General features: G+C 40.5%; 2 protein-coding genes across 4 annotated transcripts in view; one reads left to right on the forward strand and one right to left on the reverse strand.

Moving 5' to 3' along the window:
* The window catches only part of LOC138757385 (LON peptidase N-terminal domain and RING finger protein 1-like), a 61596-nt gene extending 47118 nt beyond the window's left edge, over positions 1–14478 (forward strand). The window contains exons 12-14 of one of the 3 annotated variants that reach the window (XR_011353560.1): positions 10581–10921; positions 13491–13632; positions 13788–14478. Coding sequence is in view for 1 of the 3 variants with exons in the window: in XM_069924601.1 (XP_069780702.1) it covers positions 10581–10631 (51 nt within the window). In the remaining 2 variants the exon portion in view is untranslated. Of the gene's footprint in view, positions 1–10580; positions 10922–13490 lie in introns of all 3 variants that reach the window. The other 2 variants (XR_011353559.1, XM_069924601.1) reach the window with 2 other exon arrangements.
* Positions 7589–26308, reverse strand: part of paics (phosphoribosylaminoimidazole carboxylase, phosphoribosylaminoimidazole succinocarboxamide synthetase) — a 34792-nt gene continuing 16072 nt past the window's right edge. The window contains exons 8-10 of the mRNA XM_069924610.1: positions 25463–25643; positions 11976–12134; positions 7589–8091 (exon numbers count right to left, since the gene is read on the reverse strand). Of these exons, the coding sequence (XP_069780711.1) occupies positions 7931–8091; positions 11976–12134; positions 25463–25643 (501 nt within the window). The 3' untranslated portion in view covers positions 7589–7930. The remainder of the gene's footprint in view (positions 8092–11975; positions 12135–25462; positions 25644–26308) is intronic.

The following is a 26308-nucleotide window of genomic DNA, read 5'->3' on the forward strand; positions in this document are numbered from 1 at the left end:
TATCATTTCCACAGCTGCATGACCCTTTGCACCAGAAATAGTCACACATGAGACAACAGATCTGTTGCATTAAGATTTTTTCTTTCACCCCACACAGGTTTGGTAAAAAGTATTTGAAAGAACAGGTGAATGATAAGAAAATGGGCAAATTAAGTTAGATTGTTATGATGTGCAGTTTAGGAACAAGGTTCCAGTCTCATGAAAAGACAGTGAAATTAATGAAACAGGGTATTTACCAAAATACCATTACACTCAATTATTAGGTAATGAAGGCAAATCAGCAAAATCAGAATGAAAACTAGCCTCCAATGTTTGTGGCAGAGATCTTACTGCAATCTGGAAAGTGAACTTTCTTCTTGTAAAGGGATGGGTGAGAATAACATGAAAGGAATTGTAATGTCAGCTATAACATTGCTAGACTCCCAAGCTCAATAGTTTTCCAATGCCACTACAGGGGACTAAGTCTACATATCCTTCAACAGCTGCAACATGTTAAAAAAAACTTTATTTATTTGAAGAATCATTCTTTTCTTTGGCTTGGCTTCGCGGACGAAGATTTATGGAGGGGGTAAAAAGTCCACGTCAGCTGCAGGCTCGTTTGTGGCTGACCAGTCCGATGCGGGACAGGCAGACACGATTGCAGCGGTTGCAAGGGAAAATTGGTTGGTTGGGGTTGGGTGTTGGGTTTTTCCTCCTTTGCCTTTTGTCAGTGAGATGGGCTCTGCAGTCTTCTTCAAAGGAGGCTGCTGCCCGCCAAACTGTGAGGCGCCAAGATGCACGGTTTGAGGCGTTATCAGCCCACTGGCGGTGGTCAATGTGGCAGGCACCAAGAGATTTCTTTAGGCAGTCCTTGTACCTTTTCTTTGGTGCACCTCTGTCACGGTGGCCAGTGGAGAGCTCGCCATATAATACGATCTTGGGAAGGCGATGGTCCTCCATTCTGGAGACGTGACCCATCCAGCGCAGCTGGATCTTCAGCAGCGTGGACTCGATGCTGTCGACCTCTGCCATCTCGAGTACCTCGACGTTAGGGGTGTGAGCGCTCCAATGGATGTTGAGGATGGAGCGGAGACAACGCTGGTGGAAGCGTTCTAGGAGCCGTAGGTGGTGCCGGTAGAGGACCCATGATTCGGAGCCGAACAGGAGTGTGGGTATGACAACGGCTCTGTATACGCTTATCTTTGTGAGGTTTTTCAGTTGGTTGTTTTTCCAGACTCTTTTGTGTAGTCTTCCAAAGGCGCTATTTGCCTTGGCGAGTCTGTTGTCTATCTCATTGTCGATCCTTGCATCTGATGAAATGGTGCAGCCGAGATAGGTAAACTGGTTGACCGTTTTGAGTTTTGTGTGCCCGATGGAGATGTGGGGGGGCTGGTAGTCATGGTGGGGAGCTGGCTGATGGAGGACCTCAGTTTTCTTCAGGCTGACTTCCAGGCCAAACATTTTGGCAGTTTCCGCAAAGCAGGACGTCAAGCGCTGAAGAGCTGGCTCTGAATGGGCAACTAAAGCGGCATCATCTGCAAAGAGTAGTTCACGGACAAGTTTCTCTTGTGTCTTGGTGTGAGCTTGCAGGCGCCTCAGATTGAAGAGACTGCCATCCGTGCGGTACCGGATGTAAACAGCGTCTTCATTGTTGGGGTCTTTCATGGCTTACAAAATACAAAATACATTCCATAAAGAAAATTTTATATATATAAAAAATAAAAAATAAATACAAAAAAAATCAAGTCCCCACCCCCCCTCCCAAACCATCAGCCAGCTCTCTTAAGGAGAGCTAAAAATATATAAACAAAGTATATAATAAATCAAAACATATCTAAATGCATATATTAACAAAAAAAGAATAATTATCATGTAGAGTATGTAATTTCTTTCCATAACAATACAAACTTTCAATTCATTATGCAATCGCATTATATTAATAACTATATTATCTTTCCATGTACTTGCTACACATTTAAGCAAAAGACAATGCTAAATACAAAAATGCAATTTGAAATTTATCCAACCCTAATCCCCTTAAAAGAATCATACAACTCATTAAGAAAATAGATGGATCTAATGGTAACTTAACATTATATAATTTTTCCAAAATTAATTTAATTTCATCCCACAATGGTTGTACATACACACAAGACCAAACAGCATACACATAGAAAACAAGAATCCGAATTACTAAAATCATATTTTTTCAATTTCTCTGGGGTTAAATACAACTGATGTAGGAAATTATAATTAACCATTCCATGCCTCACATTCATCAATTTAGTAATACTATCATGACACGTATCTGCCCAATCTTCAGGAAAAACAAAACCTAAATAATTTTCCCATTTAAGCTTAGACTTCTCCCATTCCGACTTATCCATATTGTCTTGTAATACTTGGTACATAACCCCTTTTTAGTATAGAAGAAATCAAAGACTCAAATTCCGTCAATACAGGTAAAATCACCTCTCTACCATACATATCTTTCACCAAAGATCGAAGTTGATAAACAAAATTTTCAGCAATATCAAAACGCTCTTTCAATTGATTGAAAGAAACTGTCCTCCAAAACAATCCTGTAATGTTTTTATACCCTTAGAATCCCAACTCTTTAAATGACTATTAAACATTGAAAAAGAAAGAAGCTGATTATTGTATAATGGAGTTAAAATTGACAATTTACCTTTTGATCCTAAAATCTTATTTTTTTTAATCCATAATTTGAATAGATGTTTTAATATCGGCATATTATATTCTCTCAACAAATTTACATTCCATCGAAATATAAATTGATACACCTCGACTTCAGAAATACAGGCCATCTCAACTTTAGACCAACTCGGGGGATTGTCCAAATCCATCAATCTACTAATAAATTTCAACCGGGCTGCTTCTAATGAGGTAATTAAGCCCACCTAATGCATATTTCCAAGTAAGTTTATTTAATGCTACCCATGGTAGTTTATCTTTCCATAAAAATTCTCTCATAACTTTATTTAAATCAATCTTAATAAAAACTTTTAAAATTCCACTGAAATCCCATCATCGCCTGGTGACTTCCCATTGGGCATTTCCAACATAGCCGCCTTAATCTCTAATTCTGTAAACGGAGCTTCCTAATCCATAACCTCCTCCTCTTCTAATGCTGATATAACATTGACTTAGATAAATAAGAATCAATAGAACCATTATCCCTTTTCTCCTCAGAAGTATACAATTTTTTTTATAAAATGAATAAAACTGGTCATTAATTTCCTGAGGTTTATAGGTAAATGTTCAATTATTTTTTACAGCATTAATAACCTGTGACACCTGTTCCTTTATTTGCCATGCAAGTACCCTACTTGCCCTCACCCAACTCATAATAACGCTGCTTAGATCGATTAATTAAACATTCAAATTGATAAGTCTGCAACATATTATACCACAATTTCAATTTATCTTTTTTTTTTAAATCTTCTGTCACTTCCTTCTAAAATTCCTTCTCCAATTCATCAACTTGCTTTTCTAATTCAAAGCTTTCTGCCATATACTGCTTCTTAACTTTAGTGGTATAACTAATAATCTGTCCTCTTAAATAAGCTTTTAACACATCCCATAACACAAAATGACTTTTTACTGAATTAACATTTTCAGAGAAAAAAAAGTTATGTTCTTTAACAAAAATAACAAACTCTTGTTTTTTTTCAACAACATTGTGTTAAATCTCCATCTATAAGATGAACTTACCACTTCTGAAACATAAGAAAAAAATAATGATCTTGTATAACCCTGTTTTTATATCCTTCCTTGTAAATGTGGCAATACTAAAAAAAAAATCTATTCTAGAAAATTAATCATGTCGAGGCAAATAAAAAGAAAAATCCTTCTCTGTAGGATTAACCCTTCTCCAAATACCCACCAAATTTAAATTCTTCAAGGCCCCAATTTGTATCGCCATCTTTGATTTCTTTATACTTTTTGGGGATCTATCCAACAAAGGATCCAAGACACAATTAAAATCTCCAACTAAAATATTTTCCTTAGCTTGATTTAATAACAAAAAAGCATCCAAAATAAAACTCTCATCGTCCACATTCGATGCATAAACATTAAGCAAAGTCCAAGATTCAGTAAAAACTTTTACAATTCACCTTTAAAACTCTTCCAGCATTCCCTTCCATAGTTTGCAACTCAAAAGACAAATTCTTATGAATTAGAATTGCTACACCCCTTGCCTTAGAATTAAATTTTAAAAAAAGCATGCCCAATCCAATCTCTTTTCAATTTCAAATGTTCTTTTTCAGTCAAATGTGTTTCTTGTAAGAAGGCAATATCAACTTTCATTTTCTTGATACAAGCCAAAACTCACTTTTGCTTAATTGGATTATTTAACTCCTGAACATTAAAAGTAGCAAATTTTAAATTAGACATCCTTACAAACTAACAATATAATCTTACTACAAAATATCACTCCCCTTCTAGTAAATTAAAACCACTCCCTCCCATAAATATATATATTTTTTAAAGTATAGAAAAAATTTTAATTATCCCCCCCCCAAAAAAAGACACTATCCAAAGGTAGTAACGCCCTAAAAAAATGGGTGTGGTAAACCCCACTAGTGGCAGATGACTATCAAAGATTTCAGTGCTATCCACCCCCCCCCAGCCAGAAATACATCATTCACATTAATTAATATAATTCAATACTGTAAATATATTCAACCCAATGATTGTTCCGGATCTTCAATGTCATTAAGACTTTGTGTTAAAACCTCTTACTTTCCATTTTTTCCATTTTTACCATTCTGTCCATTTCCATTTGCCCTCTTTTTGGATGACGATGGTGTAACTCTTCCACGTCATCATAAATCGGGTAACGATTTAGCAAAAATTAATGCATCATGATCATTCTCAAAAAATTGAGGTTGAAAGTTAGCATAAAAGACTTTTAACACAGCAGGATATCGAAAAGCAAATTTATAACCCTTCTGCCACAGTACTACTTCAGCTGAATTAAATTCCCATCATCGCCTAATAATTCTGCATTAAAAACTTATTTTGAATCATTGGAGATTGACTTTGTCATGCCTCCTGTACTGCCAACCGTAATATAATTTCTGTGTCTTGATAGTTCAGGGACCGAACTAAGACCATTTGTGGTGGTTGTCCCAGAAACGGTTTCTTTCGTAACACTCTATGTGCCCTCTCCAATACTAAACCTCCCGAAAAAAAACTCTTTGCCCAACACCTCGAGAATCCAACTCTTGAAAAATTTTATTGGGTCTTCTGGAAGACCCACAATTTTCACATTGTTTCTCCTACTTTGATTTTCCAATGAATCAATTTTTTTCAGTAAGTCTTTCTTCTGGATTCCCCAATCCACAAACAAATCTTCCACTTTCTCTATTTTTTCCTTATTACGTACTTGAATTTTACATTCAGAAAAAGCTGTTTAAATTTTTCTTGCACTGTACCAACTGATTTACTACATTTACTGACATTCCCCTTAAGTGTAGATATATCGTCCACGTCGAGATGCCGTCGCTCAGGCCCCCCACATCCCACACGCGGTCCAGCAATTCACAGATCCTGAGGCACCGCGCATCATGCCCGGCAAGGCCAGGGACCGCGCATCATGCCCGGCAAGGCCAGGGACCGCGCATCATGCCCGGCAAGGCCAGGGACCGCGCATCATGCCCGGCAAGGCCAGGGACCGCGCATCATGCCCGGCAAGGCCAGGGACCGCGCATCATGCCCGGCAAGGCCAGGGACCGCGCATCATGCCCGGCAAGGCCAGGGACCGCGCATCATGCCCGGCAAGGCCAGGGACCGCGCATCATGCCCGGCAAGGCCAGGGACCGCGCATCATGCCCGGCAAGGCCAGGGACCGCGCATCATGCCCGGCAAGGCCAGGGACCGCGCATCATGCCCGGCAAGGCCAGGGACCGCGCATCATGCCCGGCAAGGCCAGGGACCGCGCATCATGCCCGGCAAGGCCAGGGACCGCGCATCATGCCCGGCAAGGCCAGGGACCGCGCATCATGCCCGGCAAGGCCAGGGACCGCGCATCATGCCCGGCAAGGCCAGGGACCGCGCAGAGGCAGCTTCCAACGCCATTCTGCTCATCCCCAGCTCACCTGACACCAGTTCGGTCTCAAGGGCTCTTCTCTCAGCCAGGTCGCCTGTACGCAACTCCCGCCGAACTCATCAACATGCCGGCGCCATCTTGTGGAGACAAGGTCAGCGCCGGTGTAATACTCAGCCTGGCAGGAGTTCTGTGTCTTGGAGGTTCCAAACGACAATTCAGTGGCTTCAGCTGGACAGTTAGGCCTCAATTCTTCAGCTCTTTTAAAAGGTCATTTCTTCTGTAATTGAACTTTCGTTTTTTTTTAAACATTAGTCACCACTGTGACCCACTAATGTTCCCAAAAATAAAGATACAACTTTTATTCACTTAGATAAGCTTTAAAGACGAGTGCTTAAAAAACTGGCTGAGGAAGGGTGGGATCACACATATGCTCTCTACGCCATCTTGCCACACCCCCCTACAGCTGCACTATTGACAGCATACATACTTAATGTGTCAGTGTGATATTGAAATTGTTCTACTCAAGATCTGAAACTATAGAAGGCAGTGAATGTAGCTGAAAATATGCTGACTCCCTTCTGCAGATCCTTCTGCAACAAAAGGCAGGCAACATACTCTTCCCTCTCTCAGATGAGACTTCAGAAAATGAGCACCAACCAACTGAAAGGCATTTTCTTCCCCATAGCCATCAGGCTCCTGAATTAATTCCTCAAAGTGCTACCTTTGGTGCTAATCAATCTCTTCATTTGAAGACTGTAGTCTGTAAATCAAGCTCCTCATACAGCTGAATAAATTTATTTTAATGATAAAGCACAAATCGACCCTTCTGACCCACAAGCCTGCACTGCCCAAAATTTAGAGAAGCTTTGTCTCACTGTACTTGGCATTTAGTGACACAAACTTGAACAGAAAACTGGGTTGCTCTGGGACTTTTGCCAGTGGTAATCATGTAACCAGAACTATAGTGAAGTGGAGATTTAGTGATAAATCGTGAAACTACTCACTGCCAGCTTGACTTGAAGCTTGCATAAAATAATTGCCAACTGCAAATTGCACCCAATTTAAAATCAAGGGGTATTAATGGGAATATGAAATGAGATTAGCAAGACTGGCAGTTTATTTGTTAACACAGACTTGCAGAATAATGCATTTTTGCACTACTGTTTTACGAAACAGGGAACAGGCATAAATGACAGAATGAGCTTCAATTTATGTTCTTAATAAATAGCGTGCAAAAATCTTAACTGTAGGATTGCAACAGTTTTTAAATAGTTGAAGGGAAGAGACATCAAGCAGAGAAGGCAAGGCTTACAGAGAACCAAACAAAGATGTGAATGTAAATTGTTTTACGGGACTATGTACCAAGAGAGGGCAGCATTGACTAAAATGTGTGAATCCTCTGCTTTTGCCCTCAGCTCAGTAATGTCAACACTGGAAAATTAAGAATTAGCATTGTGCTTTAGTCTAAATTATACCCTTTATTCTGCAACTCTCCAAACGAATGGATTTTAAAGAACCACAAAACTCAACTCATCCAATTAATAACATTTTATTGTGTAAATATTAAACATATACTTGATTACTGGAGTACTGCAGTCTTAATGACAAAACATCAATTGAATCAAATAGAAGCAACTTCACAATAGGTTAAATGAAGTCCCACAATTGTATTTTCATTGCAACAGTGAGAGTTGGCATTTAGACATTTGTGTTCTAAAAGAATCAAGGGCACAGCATTTTAATTAACAGCAATTGCTGAATCCATTGTTTTCAATAATAAAGCTTGATTTGAATTGGGCAGAGAAGCAAACATTCAAAATTAATATTTTTCTTCCAAAATAGCTGCAAACTTCTCAGAAAGTGCAGCTATTTTGATCACAGGTTTCTTAACTGTTTGTCAGCTTGCTTCAATGAGATCCAAGTGCTCAACATGTTTGCCCGTAGCTTACCCCATACTAAATGATTAAACTGACCAAATATCTGAGCAGCAAAAAGGGCAGCTGCCTCAGGAAATAGAACAGTGGAGCAGCCAAGACCTAGAAAACAATATGGTGATAAGATTAGAGGATATCCACCTTTCTACCAGGAACAAAACATTTTACCAGAGAAAATTAATGTTCTGTATCCCTCTATCTCTCAATTTCTATTAACTACGATTGATTAAAAACATTAAAAGAGCCTTCATCAACTTTTAACTACAACATCAATGAACACTCAGTTTTGGGGAAAGCAGCATTGACAAAATAATTATGATACTGCACTTCAGCTATGTCTGAAGAGGCAAAATTATTAGCATATATTGCAAATAGGTAAACAAAATTAGGGACTATCATTTAATAGTTTATGAAAATACAAATACTCAATGACTAAATTCTCCCTTTAGTAATAAGCCGCTTTCAGGTACATTTTCCGCCAAGAAAGTGCCTGCAGAAGTGGATTCAGACCTGTGGAATGGTTGTTCAGGTGGCAGCGCTGACCACCTGAAAGGGACAGCTGCACGGGAGGCACCTTGGAGTGTACTCCGGCTCCTGTTCCTTCAGGCCGTCAGCGCTGGGGCGGCCGGCGCAGGCCGTCAGCGCTGGGGCGGCCGGCGCAGGCCGTCAGCGCTGGGGCGGCCGGCGCAGGCCGTCAGCGCTGGGGCGGCCGGCGCAGGCCGTCAGCGCTGGGGCGGCCGGCGCAGGCCGTCAGCGCTGGGGCGGCCGGCGCAGGCCGTCAGCGCTGGGGCGGCCGGCGCAGGCCGTCAGCGCTGGGGCGGCCCCACACTGATCCCACTGCCCCGTGCTCTCTCACAGCCCTGTGTTGTTCAATGCTCTCCCCACATCCCTGTGTCGATCCCCACACTGATCCAAATGCTTTGCCCGCGCCTGCTGCCCCTGCTCTGACGTCCCACACTGGGGGGCAGGGGCATCGGGGAGGGGGGCTATCAGGTGCTTGCCAGCTGATTGCTATCCCCTTAGCCGCTTTCAGGCGGCTGCATTCAGGTGCCGGGGGGACCGCAGTGCTCTGGCAATTATCCCTCCCGGAGGAGGGTTACCAAGTGTGCCTCACAGGCGCCTCCTGCGCTTTCAGGTAGCCTCCTGACTGCCACATAGAGGTCAAATATGCGGCTTTACAAAGGGGTATTTTGGCCACCTGAAAGTGCCTATAATCTCATGTTTGATAAAGTAGCTTCTTTTAAGCACGTGCCCTCAAATCACACATTTTAAATGCACTGTTATCATGAACACACTACTTCAGGCTCTCCCCTGTTTTCAGGCTACTAAGTTATTTCTCTCCCAACTCCCCACACTCACCCCACCCCCTCCTTCTTAACTAGTGGTTTATCCACATTACTTTCTCAGTCGAGGAGATTTTGAATTCTTGAAGATCAAAACAAAACTATTCACTATCAAAATAGGATATAGAACAGATTCCAGAGACTTGCACAAACAAATCATTGCTTCAACCCAAACTGATGATTCCCAACATGGACAATAGAGTGTACGTAATACCCAATTTACACTAAAGACAACAATTAAAATTGATAAGAGTGCCAAGAGATTATCTACCCATGAGACAAATTGCTTCTTCCCGCATCATGAGCATCAAAAACAATGAGGTAGCTGGCAGTTGTTGGAAAGAGTACCTCAAAAATTTCCATTTTTGATGGAAAAGTTCCTCATTATCTCCTATTGAGCCTATCTGATGCAACTCTCTTCCATGCTTGTTACCTCAAAACTACACAATTAAACCACCTGCCCAGGCAGCTAATACACCTTTCCTAAGCATAAATTTTAAAACTCCACTGTACATCAAGCTTCATTTATAACAACTTTACCTTCAATGGCATTCATCGTTTCTTGGGAATGAATTTTTATTTAAATGTAGATTAATCTTTTAATTTAAATCCCTTGTTAAGCTTCTTCAACCATTTAAAACATCTTGGTTTACAACTCCCAACCTTTTAGTTCCTTTGTTACCCATACTTTCAATTGCTCAGGTTTTAAATCAGAACAGGGTCTTTCTCACCTCCTAAAATTTCATCCTTTGCATTTAGAATCATGTCACATAATAATATTTTCTACTTTAATAAGGCAAAGTAATTGTTATTATTGACTCAAACTTTAATGCTGTACTTGAATAGTTGTGGATGGGAATGTCCATCTCATGCTCTCCCAATAAATTGCCAGATTACAGAGAAGATGCAACATACTACAGTTTTTTTCTATCTAACAAATACATAGTTCACGTGTTCCAGGTAGCTGACTCGTTCATTAGTTTGTTACTTCATGTTAGTTGGTCAAATAATGCAATCAAGTAGGTGGAAGAGTATGTAGTTTTGAGGAAACAGGGAGTCTGCAGAAGGACTTAGGCAGTTAAGAAGAATGGGGAGAGGTGGCAAATGAAATACAGTGAAACCTCGTTAGAACGAGATTCATTAATCCGTGGAATTGCTTATAGCGCGGGTGTTTGTGGACCCCAAACTTTGCAAATAAGTTGATTAAAATTCAGAATACCAATATTAAAAGTATGCGCTTGCTTTCAGGTGGAATCGACAGGAGGATGCAGCTTCAGAGCCGGCTGCGGATGTCTGTGAAGGGACGTTCAGGTGGCGGCGCTGTTCTGCCATCTGAAAGGTCTGCAGCAGGGAGAGGTGCCATGGAGCAAACACCGAATCCTGAATCGAGACAGGGGCAGCCGCCTGACAGCCCCCTCCTCCCCCACCCCCGGCGCGGGGCGTCAGGGCCAGCTGCCCCAACCCCGTGCCAGCCGGTCCAGCCCTGACGTCCTGCGCCGAGGGGCTGTCGGCAGCGGGGCTATTTGGGTTTGATTATCTGTGGGCCTTCTGACATATATGCATCTGTTCCGCGACTCGGCTGTAACGCGGTACGAAATCTTGGACCCCAACTATCGTATTCTAACGAGGTTTTACTGTACAATGTCAGAAAGTGTACGGTCATGCACTTGGGTAGAAAAAAAGAAATGGGCGGGGAGAAAATTCAAAATACCCAGATGCAAAGGGATCTGGGTATCCACATGCAGAATAACCTGAAAGTAAACTTGCATGTAGAGTTGGTGGTGAAGAAGGCAAATGCAATGCTGACATTCATTTCAAGAGGAATAGAATACCAGAGCAGGGATGTGATGTTGAGGCTTTATAAGGCACTGGTGAAACCTTACTTGGAATATTGAGAGGAGTTTTCTGCTCCTCATTTAAGAAAGGATGTGATGACATTGGAGAGTGTACAGAGAAGGTTCACAAGGATGATTCCAGGAATGAAAAGATCATCATGTGTGGAATGTTTAACTGCTCTTGGCCTATACTTGTTGAAATTTAGGAAAGGGGGGGGGGGGGGGGGCAGAAGAGACCTTATTGAAACATTTCAAATGTTGAAAGACTTGGACAGAGTGGATAAGAATTTCTTCAGCTAGAGGGTGGTAAATCTGTAGAATTTGTTGCCACAGGTGATGGTAGAGGCCATGACATTGGGAGTATTTAAGGCAGATATTGATAGGTTCTTGATTAGCCAGGACATCAAAGGTTATGGGGAAGCCAGGTAGTCTGAGTGGGAAAATGGATCAGCTCATGATTAAATGGCAGAGCAGACTCAATGGGCTGAATGCTCCTATGTCTTATGGTTTTATTTACAATGCCTGATTTCACAATGAAGTCCCTTTATATCTGTTGTACAGACATATACCAAAAACATAATACCAGGTGATCAATGTGGGTGGAGTGAGAATCATGATACCAAATACTGGTAGATGCAAAGCAAGAAAATCAGGGAACTTCTCATTTCAATGTTTGTGGTGTTTACCTGAACCAATTTACCATAATCAGATATACTTGATTCATGACAAGTTTCAATATGATTAGTACTAAGTTAAGCAGCAATTAGATACATTATCTGGGGATCGATCTAAGTTCCCAACAACTTACCACTAGGCATTCGCAATGATGACCAAACATCTTCAGCGCCCCAATCAGCAGATATTGGGGGGCAATTGATCACAGGACAGGTGGAATTTCCAGACAGCACTGGTCCTAGACCATTACTTCTACCAGCAACTGCCACAAATACAGTATGGACACCATCACCTAGTTAAGAAACAGATGATTCTCTTAAATGCCATCAGAGATTCAGTTATAGATGCCAAGATCAAATTCTACTTGCATGTCAAACTTCAAACAGATTAGCCACAACACAAATGAGCAGTACCACTTTTCTGTAAGACACAAGTTAGACTTGAGAGCAAAAAATAACATTGCTTCATGAAATAAATGGCCATAATACTGGCATGGAAAGCCAAAAGGCACATCTTTGTGGAGATTTCATTAAGCAACCCAGTCCTGAAAAAATGTACTGTAGTATAGATTATGAAACAAAGGAAACCAGGGAAGAGATCACACTAGTTTATTGATGAATATTGTTTGACCATCAATAACTAGAATAAGAAAACTACAGATGGCAGAAGTGTGAAAATTAATGAATTTCTGATGCTGCATCTACAAACTGAAATGTTAATTACTTTGATTTCCATAGATACCGTCTGACCTGCTGAGTTTTTCCAGCATTTTTTTTTTCTCCCAGTTTCAACAAGACAGCATGATTAGCACAGCTCCAGCCATCGGGACCTAGGTTCAAATCCCCCCACATTTTCCCTGTGCCTGCATGGGTTTCCTCTGGGCTCTCTGGGTATAATTTTGCAGCATGGGCTCGAGGACCAAAATGGCCTGTAACCATGCTGTATGTCTAAATTTTTTTAAAATCTAAATTTATTTGAATGGATAGGAGAAACTGAGGTGAAGTGTTCAAATAATAGTTACAAGGAATAAACTATAATTGAAGTCACAAGGGTAAAAAATGTCTATGGAACCCATTTCCTAATTTTTCTAAAATTCTTAATTTTCTTAAGTCACAAATTAAGAAATACCAAAGTAATAAAGTAAATTCTGATTACCTACTACATTTTTTAAATAAAGCAACAGATGTTTCCTTGTACTACAATTTAATCAATTATGAACACCAAACAAAAAAAATGCAAAAGCTAGATCTTAACCAAATTTCATATTGTGCATGTGATACTGTTACAGTCAGACAAGCTGATTTTTGTTTAGTATTCCAGTTTTCATAAATCTGATTTTGTAAGAACAAAAAAACCCTTGATATTCTCAACATAAGTTGCTGAAAAGATTCATCTACACCATAGATTCTCAAGGTGGGGCATGGGGCTTAAGAATATTTTAGTGGGGCATAGGAATATTTTGGGAAATAATTAAAAAGTTGGTTTGAAAAAACAATAAACTCATTATGTTGGTATGAAAGATGTGTCTTGGCAACATTGTCAGTACAACACAATTGTGGTAACTTCCAAGTAAAATCACTTTGTTCTTATTTTCATAACACGTTTTTGCTTTTCCAATATTTCTGTTGTTTTTCTTCAAAATGAGCAGACCAAGCAAGGAAAAGGTTGTCAATATTCAGTGGAGTTCTTATATCTACTGTACACAATGAACGTGCATCTTTTCGCCTATATGCCAAAAGTCTTTGACAAATGAATCAATGAAAGCAGGCCATCTTGAAGCTCATTTGAGGGTAAAACATCCTAACCATGTCAATTCAAAATTGGAATATTTTACATCACTGAAAGAAAGTTTGAAAATAATCAAAAATCACTTCATTATTCACTGAGCAAACTATAGCCCTGAATCGCACCCTTGAAGCTAACTATGAAATTTCTCTCCTGATAGCAAACCATGGGAAGAATCATACGATTGGGGAGGAACTGATTAAACCAGCAATATCATTGTTTCTCAAAACAGTTCTGCAAAAGGATGACAAAGATGTCCGAGCAATGCTATTGAGTAATAGTACTATCTGCAACAAAATAGTTGACATGGGTCAAGATGTTGAAAAACAGTTAATTGATAAGTTGAAATCTCAAAAGTTCTCAATACAACTGAATGAATCTACTGTACAGGACAGTGAGGCTCTGTTATTGGCAAAAGTGAGATATATTGATCAGGAAGAAATTCAAGAAGAGATGTTGTTTTGTGAATCATTAGAAATAACCACTACTGAAGTTGACATCTACAGCAAGCTCAAAAATTATTTGGATGAAATGAAATACCAAAAGGAAACATTGAATCTTGTGATGCACCTGTTATGATGGGTAAAAACAAACAGGATGTTTAAAATTTAATGAAGGATGAAAATCTAAACATGTTGGATGTGCATCGTGTTATCCACCGAGAAAACTTAATTGCCAAGTTTCCCCTGTTCTACGAGATACTGCAATCTGTGATCAAGTGTATCAGTGCGATCAAAGCCAAGTCCAAATGTGAATGTCTGTTTTTTTTTTAAGTAATTTTATGTCGATAAAAATGCAGAGCATGTGAGATTATTGCTTCACACTGAAATAAAGTGGTTGTCAAATGGAAACTGCTTCAAAAGGTTTATGGAACTGTTTGATTTCAGTGAGTTTCTGAAGGACAAACTTGAAATGAAGTTCTTGCTAACAACAGATGACAAAGCTTATGTGAGTTACTTGATGGACATTCTTGAGAAACTAAGTATATTGAACAAGCAATTCCAAGTAGCAAATATGACGCTCGTTGATGCAAAAACAAAGATATTTGGATTCATGACATTTCTAGAATTATGCCAAAGGTATATTTCTGCAAGAAATTTTAGTCAATTTTATTGGTTGAATAAGTGTCATTGTTGATCATTTAAAAATGTTGGTTACCAACTTCAATGATAGATTTTGGGATTTAAAGGCAATGGATTTTCTGTCTTGATTAACTCAGCCATTGTTGGTGGACTTATCTGAAGTTCCAGTGCAATACCAAGAGAAGTTATCAGAGTTGCAACATGATAAATCTGTGAAAATCTGTTCAAAGTGAAAGGAACCATGATGTGGCTGTCTAACGAGATTGAAAATACCCAAACCTGACTACTTTAGCAAGGGAACTACTGACACATTTTCCATCGTCTTAATTAGTAGACTGTAGCTTCAGTGCGGTTAATGATTTACTACAAGCTCAGAGGAACCAATTGGAAACCACAAAACGTAGAGATTTAAGGTTGAAACTCACAAAATTAGCCCCTCAAATCAAAAACATCTGCAGCCAGCGTCAGGGGCAAGGTTCCCATTGAAGTGACGACAGTTGTTGAATGTGTGTTTGAGATGTTTGACATAATGAAGTAGTAGTTGAATATGAAATAATGTTCCAGTTTATTTCTGACTAACTGCATTGAAATGATCTTTGGCTTGGCTTCGCAGACAAAGATTTATGGAGGGGTAATGTCCACGTCAGCTGCAGGCTCATTTGTGGCTGACAAGTCCAATGCGGGACAGGCAGACACGGATGCAAGGTAAAATTGGCTGGTTGGGCTTGGGTGTTGGGTTTTTCCTCTTTTGTCTTTTCAGTGAGGTGGGCTCTGCTGTCTTCTTCAAAGGAGGTTGCTGCCCGCCGAACTGTGAGGCACCAAGATGCACAGATGAGGCGATATCAGCCCACTGGTGGTGGTCAATGTGGCAGGCACCAAGAGATTTCTTTAGGCAGTCCTTGTACCTCTTCTTTGGTGCACCTCTGTCATGGTGGCCAGTGGAGAGCTCGCCATATAACACGATCTTGGGAAGGCGATGATCCTCCATTCTGGAGATGTGACCTGCCCAGCGCAGTTGGATCTTCAGCAGCGTGGATTTGATGCTGTCAGTCTCTGCCATCTCAAGTACTTCAATGTTAGAGACGAAGTCGCTCCAATGAATGTTGAGGATGGAGCGGAGACAACGCTGGTGGAAGAGTTCTAGGAGCCGTAGGTGATGCCGGTAGAGGACCCATGATTCGGAGCCGAACAGGAGTGTGGGTATGACAACGGCTTTGTATATGCTAATCTTTGTGAGGTTTTTCAGTTGGTTGTTTTTCCAGACACTTTTGTGTAGTCTTCCAAAGGCGCTATTTGCCTTGGCGAGTCTGTTGTCTAACTAGTTGTCGATCCTTGCATCTGATGAAATGGTGCAGCCGAGATAGGTAAACTGGTTGACCGTTTTGAGTTTTGTGTGCCCGATGGAGATGTGGGGGGTGGGGCTGGTAATCATGGTGGGGAGCTGGCTGATGGAGGACCTCAGTTTTCTTCAGGCCGACTTCCAGGCCAAACATTTTGGCAGTTTCCGCAAAACAGGACGTCAAGCGCTGAAGAGCTGGCTCTGAATGGGCAACTAAAGCGACATCGTCTGCAAAGAGTAGTTCACGGACAAGTTGCTCTTATATCTTGGTGTGAGCTTGCAGGCGCCTCAGATTGAAGAGGCTGCCATCCGTGCGGTACAGGATGTAAACAGCGTCTTCATTATTGAGGTCTTTCATGGCTTGTTTCAGCATCATGCTGAAGAAGATTGAAGCGAGAACGCAGCCTTGCTTCACGCCATTGTTAATGGAGAAGGGTTCAGAGAGATCATTGCTGTATCTGACCCGACCTTGTTGGTTTTCGTGCAGTTGGATAACCATGTTGAGGAACTTTGGGGGGCATCCGAGGCGCTCTAGTAATTGCCAAAGCCCTTTCCTACTCACGGTGTCGAAGGCTTTGATGAGGTCAACAAAAGTGATGTAGAGTCCTTTGTTTTGTTCTCTGCACTTTTCTTAGAGCTGTCTGAGGGCAAAGACCATGTCAGTAGTTCCTCTGTTTGCGCGAAAGCCACACTATGATTCTGGGAGAACATTCTCGGCCACACAAGGTATTATTCTATTTAGGAGAATCCTAGTGAAGATTTTGCCTGCAATGGAGAGCAGCATGATTCCCCTGTAGTTTGAGCAGCCTGATTTGTCGCCTTTGTTTTTGTACAGGGTGATGATGATGGCATCACGAAGGTCCTGAGGCAGCTTTCCTTGGTCCCAGCAGAGCTTGAAAAACTCATGCAGTTTTGCTGCCAGCCTTCCAGACCTCTGGGGGGGGTGGGGGAATTCCATCCATACCTGCTGCTTTGCCACTTTTCAGTTGTTCAATTGCCTTATATGTCTCTTCCCGGGTGAGGACCTCATCCAGCTCCTGCCTTAGGGGCTGTTGAGGGAGCTGGAGAAGGGCGGATTCTTGGACTGAGCGGTTGGCACTGAAAAGAGATTGGAAATGTTCTGACCATCGGTTGAGGATGGAGATCTTGTTGCTGAGGAGGACTTTGCCGTCTGAGCTGTGCAGCGGGCTTTGGACCTGGGGTGAGGGACCGTATACAGCCTTTAGAGCCTCGCAAAAACCCCTGAAGTCGCCAATGTCCATGTTGAGCTGGGTTCGTTTGGCGAGGCTAGTCCACCATTCATTTTGGATCTCCCGGAGTTTGCGCTGAAGATGGCTGCATGCGCGACGGAAGGCTTGTTTCTTCTGTGGCCAGGACAGCTTTGCAAGGTGAGCCAAGTGGGCAGCTCGCTTCTTTGCCAGCAGTTCCTGGATTTCCTGGTTGTTTTCGTCAAACCAGTCCTTGTTTTTCCTGGAGAAGCCCAATACCTCTTCAGTGGATTGCAGTATGGTAGTCTTCAGCTGATCCCAGAGGGTTTCAGGGGACGAGTCCGTGAGGCGGATTGCATCCTCGAGCTTTGCTTTGAGGTTTGCCTGGAAGTTTCCTCTCACTTCGTCTGACTGCAGGTTTCCAACATTGAACCTCTTTCTGGGGGCTTTACTGTTCCTGGACTTTGGCTTGAAGTGAAGGTTGAGCTTGCAGCGAACCAGCCGGTGGTCAGTGTGGCATTCCGCACTGGGCATGACCCTGGGGTGGAGCACATCTCGTTTGTCTCTTTCTCGCACCAGGACATAGTCCAGGAGGTGCCAGTGTTTGGATCGGGGATACATCCAGATAGTCTTCAGGCTGTCCCTCTGCTGAAAAAGGGTGTTTGTAATGATAAGCCGCTGTTCTGCGCAGAGCTCCAACAGGAGGCGCCCGTTGTCATTGCACTTGCCGGCACCATGCTTGCCCAGGATTCCTGGCCAGGTTTCTGAGTCTTTGCCGACGTGTGTTTGAGATGTTTGACATATTGAAGTAGTAGTTGAATATGAAATATGTTCCAGTTTATTTCTGACTTTAACTGCATTGAAATACACTTGCAGTAAATTATTTAATTAAAACTTCTTTTGAATATTTAAGTTTTTTCCACTAATGGTGGAGCATATGTTTTTTTGAAAACTTAAAGTGGGGCCTAGGGCAAAAAAGGATGAGAATGACTGATCTATACATGGTTCATCTTGTGTACAGTCATTACAACACAAGGTAGCTGAGATGAATGGTGCAACATTTTAAAAGTACAAGCCTACTTTATAGTGTCCCTCGTTTCAAAATTATTATTATAATGGAATCATTTTGCAAAGATCAAAATTCAAGTACAAACACAATTTTTTTTTTTACAATGGTTTAAAATCAAGCAGAAAAATACAATGCACAAAAGTATTGCCCTCTGGAAATATGCCAAAATAGAAATACAGGTATGCGCCACTTAATGTCCACGATAGGTTTTGCAAAATTGAGTGTAATGTGACATTGACGTTGTGCAAACACCACATTATATACTTAGCAAAGCTATATGGGATACTGTAGTGTACCGGTAAACTTTTTATTTGTAAGTGGGGATCAGTGTGGGGACCGACACGGGGCTGTGGGGAGAGAGCAGGGCAGTGGGGATTGATCCAGGGCTATGGGAAGAGCACAGAGCATTGGGATTAGTTGGGACTGATACAGGGCTCTGGGGAGAGAGCACGCAGTCAGATCAGTGAATGCTTTTCCTAAATTGCTATGGACTTGGTTGCAATAATTGAATAATTATGGGACCACAGACGTATGTGCGGTCGGACATTACCCGAACGGATATTACGCAGCACATACCTGTATTTAAAATTTTCAGAACACAAAAGTCAGGGCACCAAGTTAATCTGTGAGTCGGTCATTTATTCCAGAAATTAACAGATAATTTGGAAGAGAACAAGCACATTAAATGTACCAAGTAGGAACATATAGAAATAGAAACAAGTAATTTAGGGGCAGAATAAAAATATAAAAAAATAAACATGAAATAGGAAAAGGAAGAAAGCAACATCTCTGACAGAATTCTAGACAATTAATGTTAATGCTCCATTCAAGGAGTAGCTCAGTCTCTGAAAAGGCTAACTAGATTGTCAAAAACAAACCATTCGTGAAAAAGCATACAAAGGATAGGATTAGAAATTTTTGTTTAGTATTATTTCTTTGTACTGGATGCAATTATTAGGTGTGCTTATAACCAATATTTGTAAATGGGGGTTTATTGTTGGCACACATGGCACAAAATAATTTAAATTAAAACAAAAGTGACAAATCTTAATGTTGATTAAATAAGAAAAATTCTAATGGCCATGCAAAAAAGGCTTGTATCACAGGTTATCATAAAATTAAAAACATATAAATCAGCACTAATCCAATATTTATAATTAGTTTTGAGTAACTATACAATCTTACTTCAAAGGTGTTTCTTAGTAGATTGTATTTTGTTCTTGACTTTAGTACATGAAGACTCCAGTTTAAGATCTTTAACTAAAATGTTACACAACACTTAAAAAGCACAAATTCAACAGTCACAAGAGCTGAAGTAGCAAAGATATGGATGGGAACATATTTGATAATGAAAAAAAACAGCTAATGCTGGAAGTTTTTAAAATTCTGTGTAATGCAAAGTATTACCTATACTGGAAATTTATTAACATTTTGCATTCTCTTCAGAGATTTGGAGTAGACAGCATGGAGAAGAGACTTTAACGAGAACAGAAATATAATTTAATATTAATTTAAATGCTCATCATACACAAAAGTATGGTAAATACAATAAATGGATTGCCAATGGTGGAGTGTATGGTGCCTTGAGCAGAAAATTCATTTTTTTCCAGTTCAATCCTCTTCTCTTCCCTTGAGAAGTTAGGAAGGAATTTAGAACAGACCCAGCAGTGATAGAAGGCAACGTCTCAAGAGTAAGATGGGAAATTGTAAGAGAAAATTAAGAGCAACAGAGGAACAAGGTAACCTACCAACTCACCAGTTTGATTTGTTCTCTATATCAAAGCTTTTATCAAAGGAGAAGAGGCGAGCTGTAGTGATAGGGAATAGGAAGGGTGAGGAGGTCCTCCAAGGAGATTTCAGGGAGTTAGGTGCTAGGTTGAAGGACCTTCAGGGTAATGATCTCAGGAATGCTGCCTGTACCACATGCTGATGAGGTCAGAAATAGGAGGATAATGCAGCTTAACTCGTGGATAAAGACATGGTGTAGGAGTGAGGGCTTCAGGTTTCTGGATCACTGGGCTTTCTTCCAGGGAAGATGGGACCTGTTCTGACTAGACAGTTTGCATCTGAAGTTGGGGGTGGGGGTGGGGGGGGAAGGAAAGACACAAACAAATTCCTTGCAGGCTTGCTTTGCTTGTGCTGCTCTGGTGGGTTAAAACTAGATTTGCAGGGGGAGGGGAATCAAAGTGCTTGAACAAATGGACAAATGGAGGAGGGAAAAGATTATGTTAAAATTACATGCATTTTTCAAAGACAAGGGGTTGAACGTGGTGGAAATGTTTTGGTGGAAAGGTCCATCTATTTCAATGTAAGGAGTATTGTAGGAAAGGCATATGAGCTTAAATGGGCACGTGGAATTGTGACATTGTGGCCATTAGTGAAACTAGGATGCAAATGGGGCACGATGGGCAGCTCAATGCTCCTGACTTCTATTGCTTTTGGCACGATGAAACAGGGGGATGAGGGAATGAAACGGGGAGAAGAGGCATTGTTCGTCAGGCAGAATATCATAGCAGTGCTCAGGTAGGACAGACCAGAGGGCTCGTCTACTGAGGCTATACGGATGGAGCTGAGGAAAAGGAAAGGTATAACACTCATGGATGTATTATAGACCACCCAATAGTCAGTGAGAACTGGAGGTGCAAATTTGTAGAGATAGCAGACAGCTGCAGGAGTTGTGATAGAAGGTAATTTTAACTTTCCACATATAAACTGGGACTCCCATTCTGTAAAAGTGCTGGATGGCTTGGAGTTTGTCAAAGGTGTTCAGGAAAGTTTTCAAAACTAATATACTAGAGAGGGCACAACACTGAATATCCTATTAGGAAACAAGACAGGACACCTGACAGAGGTACGTGTCGGGGAACATTTTGGGTCCAGTGATCATATGCTATTAGCTTCATTAATTATGGAGAAGGACAGGTCTGGTCTTCAGGTTGAGATTCTAAATTGGAGAAAGGCCAATTTTGTTTGAGGAAACAAGAAAGGATCGAGAATGCGTGGACTTGGATGAGTTGTTTTCAGGCAAGGATGTGCAAGGTAAGTGGAGGACCTTCAAAAGTGAAATTTTGAGAATACAGAATCTGTATGTTCCTGTCAGGATCAAAGGCAAGATTAGAACCTTAATTCTTGATAGATATTGGGGATCTGGTTCAGCAGAAGAGATGAATAAAAGGTATAAGCAGCATGGAGAAAATGAAGTACTTGAGTATAAAAATGCAAGAAAGAAATTGGGAAGGCTAAGAGAAGACATGAGGTTGTTTTGGCAGACAATGTGAAGGAAGATCCTCAGGGTTTCTACAGGTATTTTAAGAATAAAAGTACAGTAAGGGACAAAATTGGTCCTCTTGAAGATCAGAGTGATCAGCTTTGTATGGAGCCAAAAGAGATGGGGGGGGGAAGAAGGACAGGTGTTGCATGTTAAATCCCAAAATCTATCATTGAAGTTGGTAACCAACATTTTTAAATGGTCAACAGTGACACTTACTCAACCAATAAAATTGACTGAAATTTCTTGCAGAAATATACCTTAGGCATAATTCTAGATGTGTCATGAATCCAAATATCTTTGTTTTTGCATCAACGAGCGTCATATTTGCTACTTGGAATTGCTTGTTCAATGTACTTAATTTCTCAAAAATGTCCATCAAATAACTCACATAAGCTTTGCTATTTGTTGTTTGCAAGAACTTCATTTCAAGTTTGTCCTTCAAAAACTCACTAAAATCAAACAGTTCCATAAACCTTTTGAAGCAGTTTCCCTTTGACAACCACTTTATTTCAGTATTCACTAAGGAAACAGGCATAGAGTCGTGGGAAGAAAGGAAAACAAGCAGTGCGATCATGAAACCTATGCATATTAAAGAGGAGGAAGTGCTTGCTGTTTTAAAGCGAGTAAGCATAGATAAATCCCCAGGGCCTGACAAGATATTCCTTTGGACCTTGAGGGAGGCTAGTATAGAATTTGCAGGGGCTCTGACAGAAATATTTAAAATATCCTTAGCCGTGGGTATGGTGCCGGAGGATTGGAGGGTAGCTCACATCGTTCTATTGTTTAAAAAAAAAGCACTAAAAGTAACCCTGGAAATTATAGGCCGGTGAGCCTGACATCAGTAGTAGGTAAATTACTGGAAGGTGTTCTAAGAGATTGGATATACAATTATTTGGATAGCCAGGGACAGATTAGAGATAGTCAACGTGGCTTTAAGCATGGTAGATCATGTTTAACAAATCTTATATAGTTTTTTGAGAATTTTACAAGAAAGTTGACGAAGGAAAGGCTATGATTGTTGTCTACATGGACTTCAGTAAAGGCTTTGACAAGGTCCCATATGGGAGGTTAGTCAGGAAGGTTCAAACACTAGGTATTCATGGTGAAGTAGTGAATTGGATTCGACAATGGCTAGATGGGAGAAGCCAGAGGTTAGTATTAGATAATTGCTTATCATCTGTGAGTGGTGCACCTGAGGCATTGGTACTGGGACCATTGTTGTTTGTTAGCTGTTTCAATGATCTGGATAACAACGTGTGAATTGGATGACACTAAGATTGGAGGTGTTGCGGACAGTGAAGAAAGTTTTCAAAGTTTGCAGAGGGATTTGAACCAGCTGGTAAAGTGGGTTGAAAAATGGCAGATAGAATTTAATGCAGACAAATGTGAGGAATTGTATTTTGGTAGGAGAAACCAAGAAAGAACATACACAGTAAATGGTAGGACACTAAGGAGTGAGGTAGAATAGAGGGACCTAGGAATACAGATACATAAATCTCTGAAAGTGGCGTCACATGGAGAGGGTTGTAAAGAAAGTTTTTGGCATATTGGCCTTCATAAATCAAAGCCATGAGTACAGGTATTGCATGTTAAAGTTGTACAAGACATTGGTGAGGCCAATTTTGGAGTACTGTGTGTAGTTTTGGACGCCTAACTAAAGGAAGGATATCATTAAGATGGAGAGTACACAAAGATTTACTAGGATGTTGCCCAGACTTCAGGGACTGAGATACAGGGCAAGGTTAAACAAGTTAGGTCTTTATTCACTGTAGCGTAGAAGAATGAGGGGAGATTTGAAAATGATGAAGGTGATAGACAGACTAAATGTAGATAAGCTTTTTCCAGTGAAGGTGGGTGAGATTCAAACAAGGGGTTACAAGTTAAAAATGAAAGGGGAAAAGTTTAGGGGGAAGAAGAGGGGGAACTTCACTCAAAGTGGTGGGAGTTTGGAACAAGCGTCCAAGTAGTAGATGCTGGCTCAATTTTAATGTTTATGGGAAATTTGGATGGGAGAGGTATGGAGCACTATGGACTGAGTGCAGGTTAGTGGGACTAGGCAAGAAAAAGTAGCTCGGCATAGACTAAAGGGGCCAAAGTGGCCTGTTTCTGTGCTGTGATTGGTCTATGGTTCTTATTAGTTCCAATTTAGTTCAACACTACTTCAGTGCCAGAAACAGAATTTGAATCTGGCATGGTCTGCAAGGAGCTTGTACATCCTCCCCATGACTTTGTTTATTGCTGTACTTGGGCAGCATGGGGACATGGCCAGAAGAGCCTGTTGTCATGCTGTTCTAAAATTATTATATATTTTTTAAAGTTCCCTGCATATTCTCAAACTAAAAGTATGAAAGAACAAGACAAAACACCAAAGTAAAAGTAGCTGTAACTAAGTGCATGGAGCTAATGATACAAAGGATGGAGTTGTGGGTGGAGCTGAAGGTTGTCGAAGGTAACAAGAGGATACAGAGAGGTTGGAAAGTTGGGCGGAAAAGTGGCAGATGGGAGTTCAATCTGGTGAAGTGCAAGATGATGCATTTTGGAAGGACAAATGAGAAGGATGAGTACAGGGTTAATAGTTGGTCAATTAAGAGTGTGGATGACTGGAGGGACATTGGGGTCCAAATCCATACATTCCTCAAGATTGCCGTACAGGTTGATAGGATAGTTAAGGCCTAAGGGATGCTGGGCTTCATTAAAAGGGGGATTGAGTTCAAGAGTAGAAAGGTCATTTTGTAACTCTACAAATCTCTGGTGTGACCACACTTCGAGTATCATTACAGGAAGAATGTGAAAGCTATGGAGAGGGTGCAGAGGAGATCTACCAAGATGTTATCTGGATTGGAAAATGTCTCATAAGGCAAGGTTAGCCGAGCTGGGACTATTTTCTTTGGAGTGTAGAAGGATGAGAGGCGACTTTATCCAGTCTACAAGATTATGAGAAGCATAGATAAGGTAGCCAGCCAGCACGTGTTTCCCTGGGCAGGAATATCAAACACCAGAGGACAAGTGTACAAAGTGACTGGAGGGAAGTTTAGAGGGTGACATCAGGAAGTAAGTTATTTTTTAAATATGCAGAGTTGTAAGTGCCTGTAATGCCTTGCCAGGCATGGCAGTGAAAGCTGAAAAATTAGGGACATTTAAGAGACTCTTGGGCACATGAATGGAAGAAAAATAGAGGGTATAGGGTAGGGAGGGTTTAGAACTTTTTTTAAGGAATATATGGGTTGGCACAATATCTAGAGCCAAAGGGCCTGTACTATGCTGTAGTGTCTATGTTCAATGAAAATAGAGGATTGCAGTGCATGAATAATTTTAATTTAGGTGATTTGTCCTAAAGTCTTCATCCAAGTTACAATATGGGAAAGAAAAAATACTGTATACAAAGGGAATGGGACTGATAATATTTGCCTTAGCTTATAATATCACGTGACTAAGGTTGCAGATTGCTTTTTTTTAAAAAAAAAGTCAATTGGAAAGGAGTAGAGCTGCAAAAAAATTGAAAATTTTTCCCCACTGAATATGTGCAAAGAACAATTAATAATGTCAGTTATGTTAAGCTCATGTGAACTTTTTTGGAATCAGTCAATTCACAATGGTCTAGAAGTTGACTGCAACAGCTCATTTTTCTCCAAAAGATTCAAAATTTGATTAATTTGAAATGATCTCTCCACCATAAGCAACTGTTTTATTTATTTACAAAAAATAAAAATCCATAAATGAGGCTTTTAAAATTTCCAATTGTACATAATCACCACTCTCAAGTCAGAGGCCTCACTAATTATAGCAAACTATAAACAAGTTAATTGGAATTTTTACCTCCCTACTAAGATTTAACATGTTTGCAAAAATCATTTTTCTCTGCTTACCTTCATATTCTGCTTTAATCTTCAGTGTCTCATCGGTACCTTTGTGAGCTGATGAAATCCGCAGTTCACAAGGTATGCCATAATTTGCACATGCTTGTTTTATTTTTTGGCTATGACCAAGGTCACTGCTGGATCCCATTATCACCACCACTCTGACAGAAGCCTTTGCCACTAGCAGGTTCTACACAGGTATTTGAACAAATTACAAATTTAATGCAATTTTCCCAGTTTAATGCAAAAAAAATTTTTTTTTTTTTTTTCTTTACACAATATCTATTGATTTTTTTTCTGTTAATTTCTTACATTTTATGTATTTGAATAGGAACTCCAAAGTCATATTGCTAAACAATTGGCTAATATTCTGCAGAATAAGTCTCCTTTGCAGAATCTGAAAGCTTGTACTAGGATTAATAAAATAACAACTTTTTTTGAGTAGAAAGATCTTGGGTGGGATGCCTGAGCATATTTTCTCACCTTTATACAACTTTACATAATTAAATTCTGCAATAAAACTGGATTAAGTAACTGAGGTAAATGAATGAACTTCCCCATCTCTTCACAGATTTTTGTTTTTAAATGTATATTTCTGCATTTTCACATTTCCTTTCCTAAAAAAAGCTACACAGTAATGAAGGCAAATTAAATGATTGATCAAGGGGTTGGCATCAATGCTGAAAGGAAATCCAGGAATGGCTGAAGGCAATGTTATCAGTTGAGTCAAAAACAAATGGGAACTGCACAAGAACACAGACTGAAGAAACAGCATTCCCCAAGGGTTAAATACTAGGAAAGCAGTGTCCTTGGGAAGTACAGAAACAAGTTTTTTAAATTTTTCATTTAAAAATT

Source organism: Narcine bancroftii, chromosome 3, assembly GCF_036971445.1.
Source record: "Narcine bancroftii isolate sNarBan1 chromosome 3, sNarBan1.hap1, whole genome shotgun sequence".
NCBI classification, from domain to species: domain Eukaryota; kingdom Metazoa; phylum Chordata; class Chondrichthyes; order Torpediniformes; family Narcinidae; genus Narcine; species Narcine bancroftii.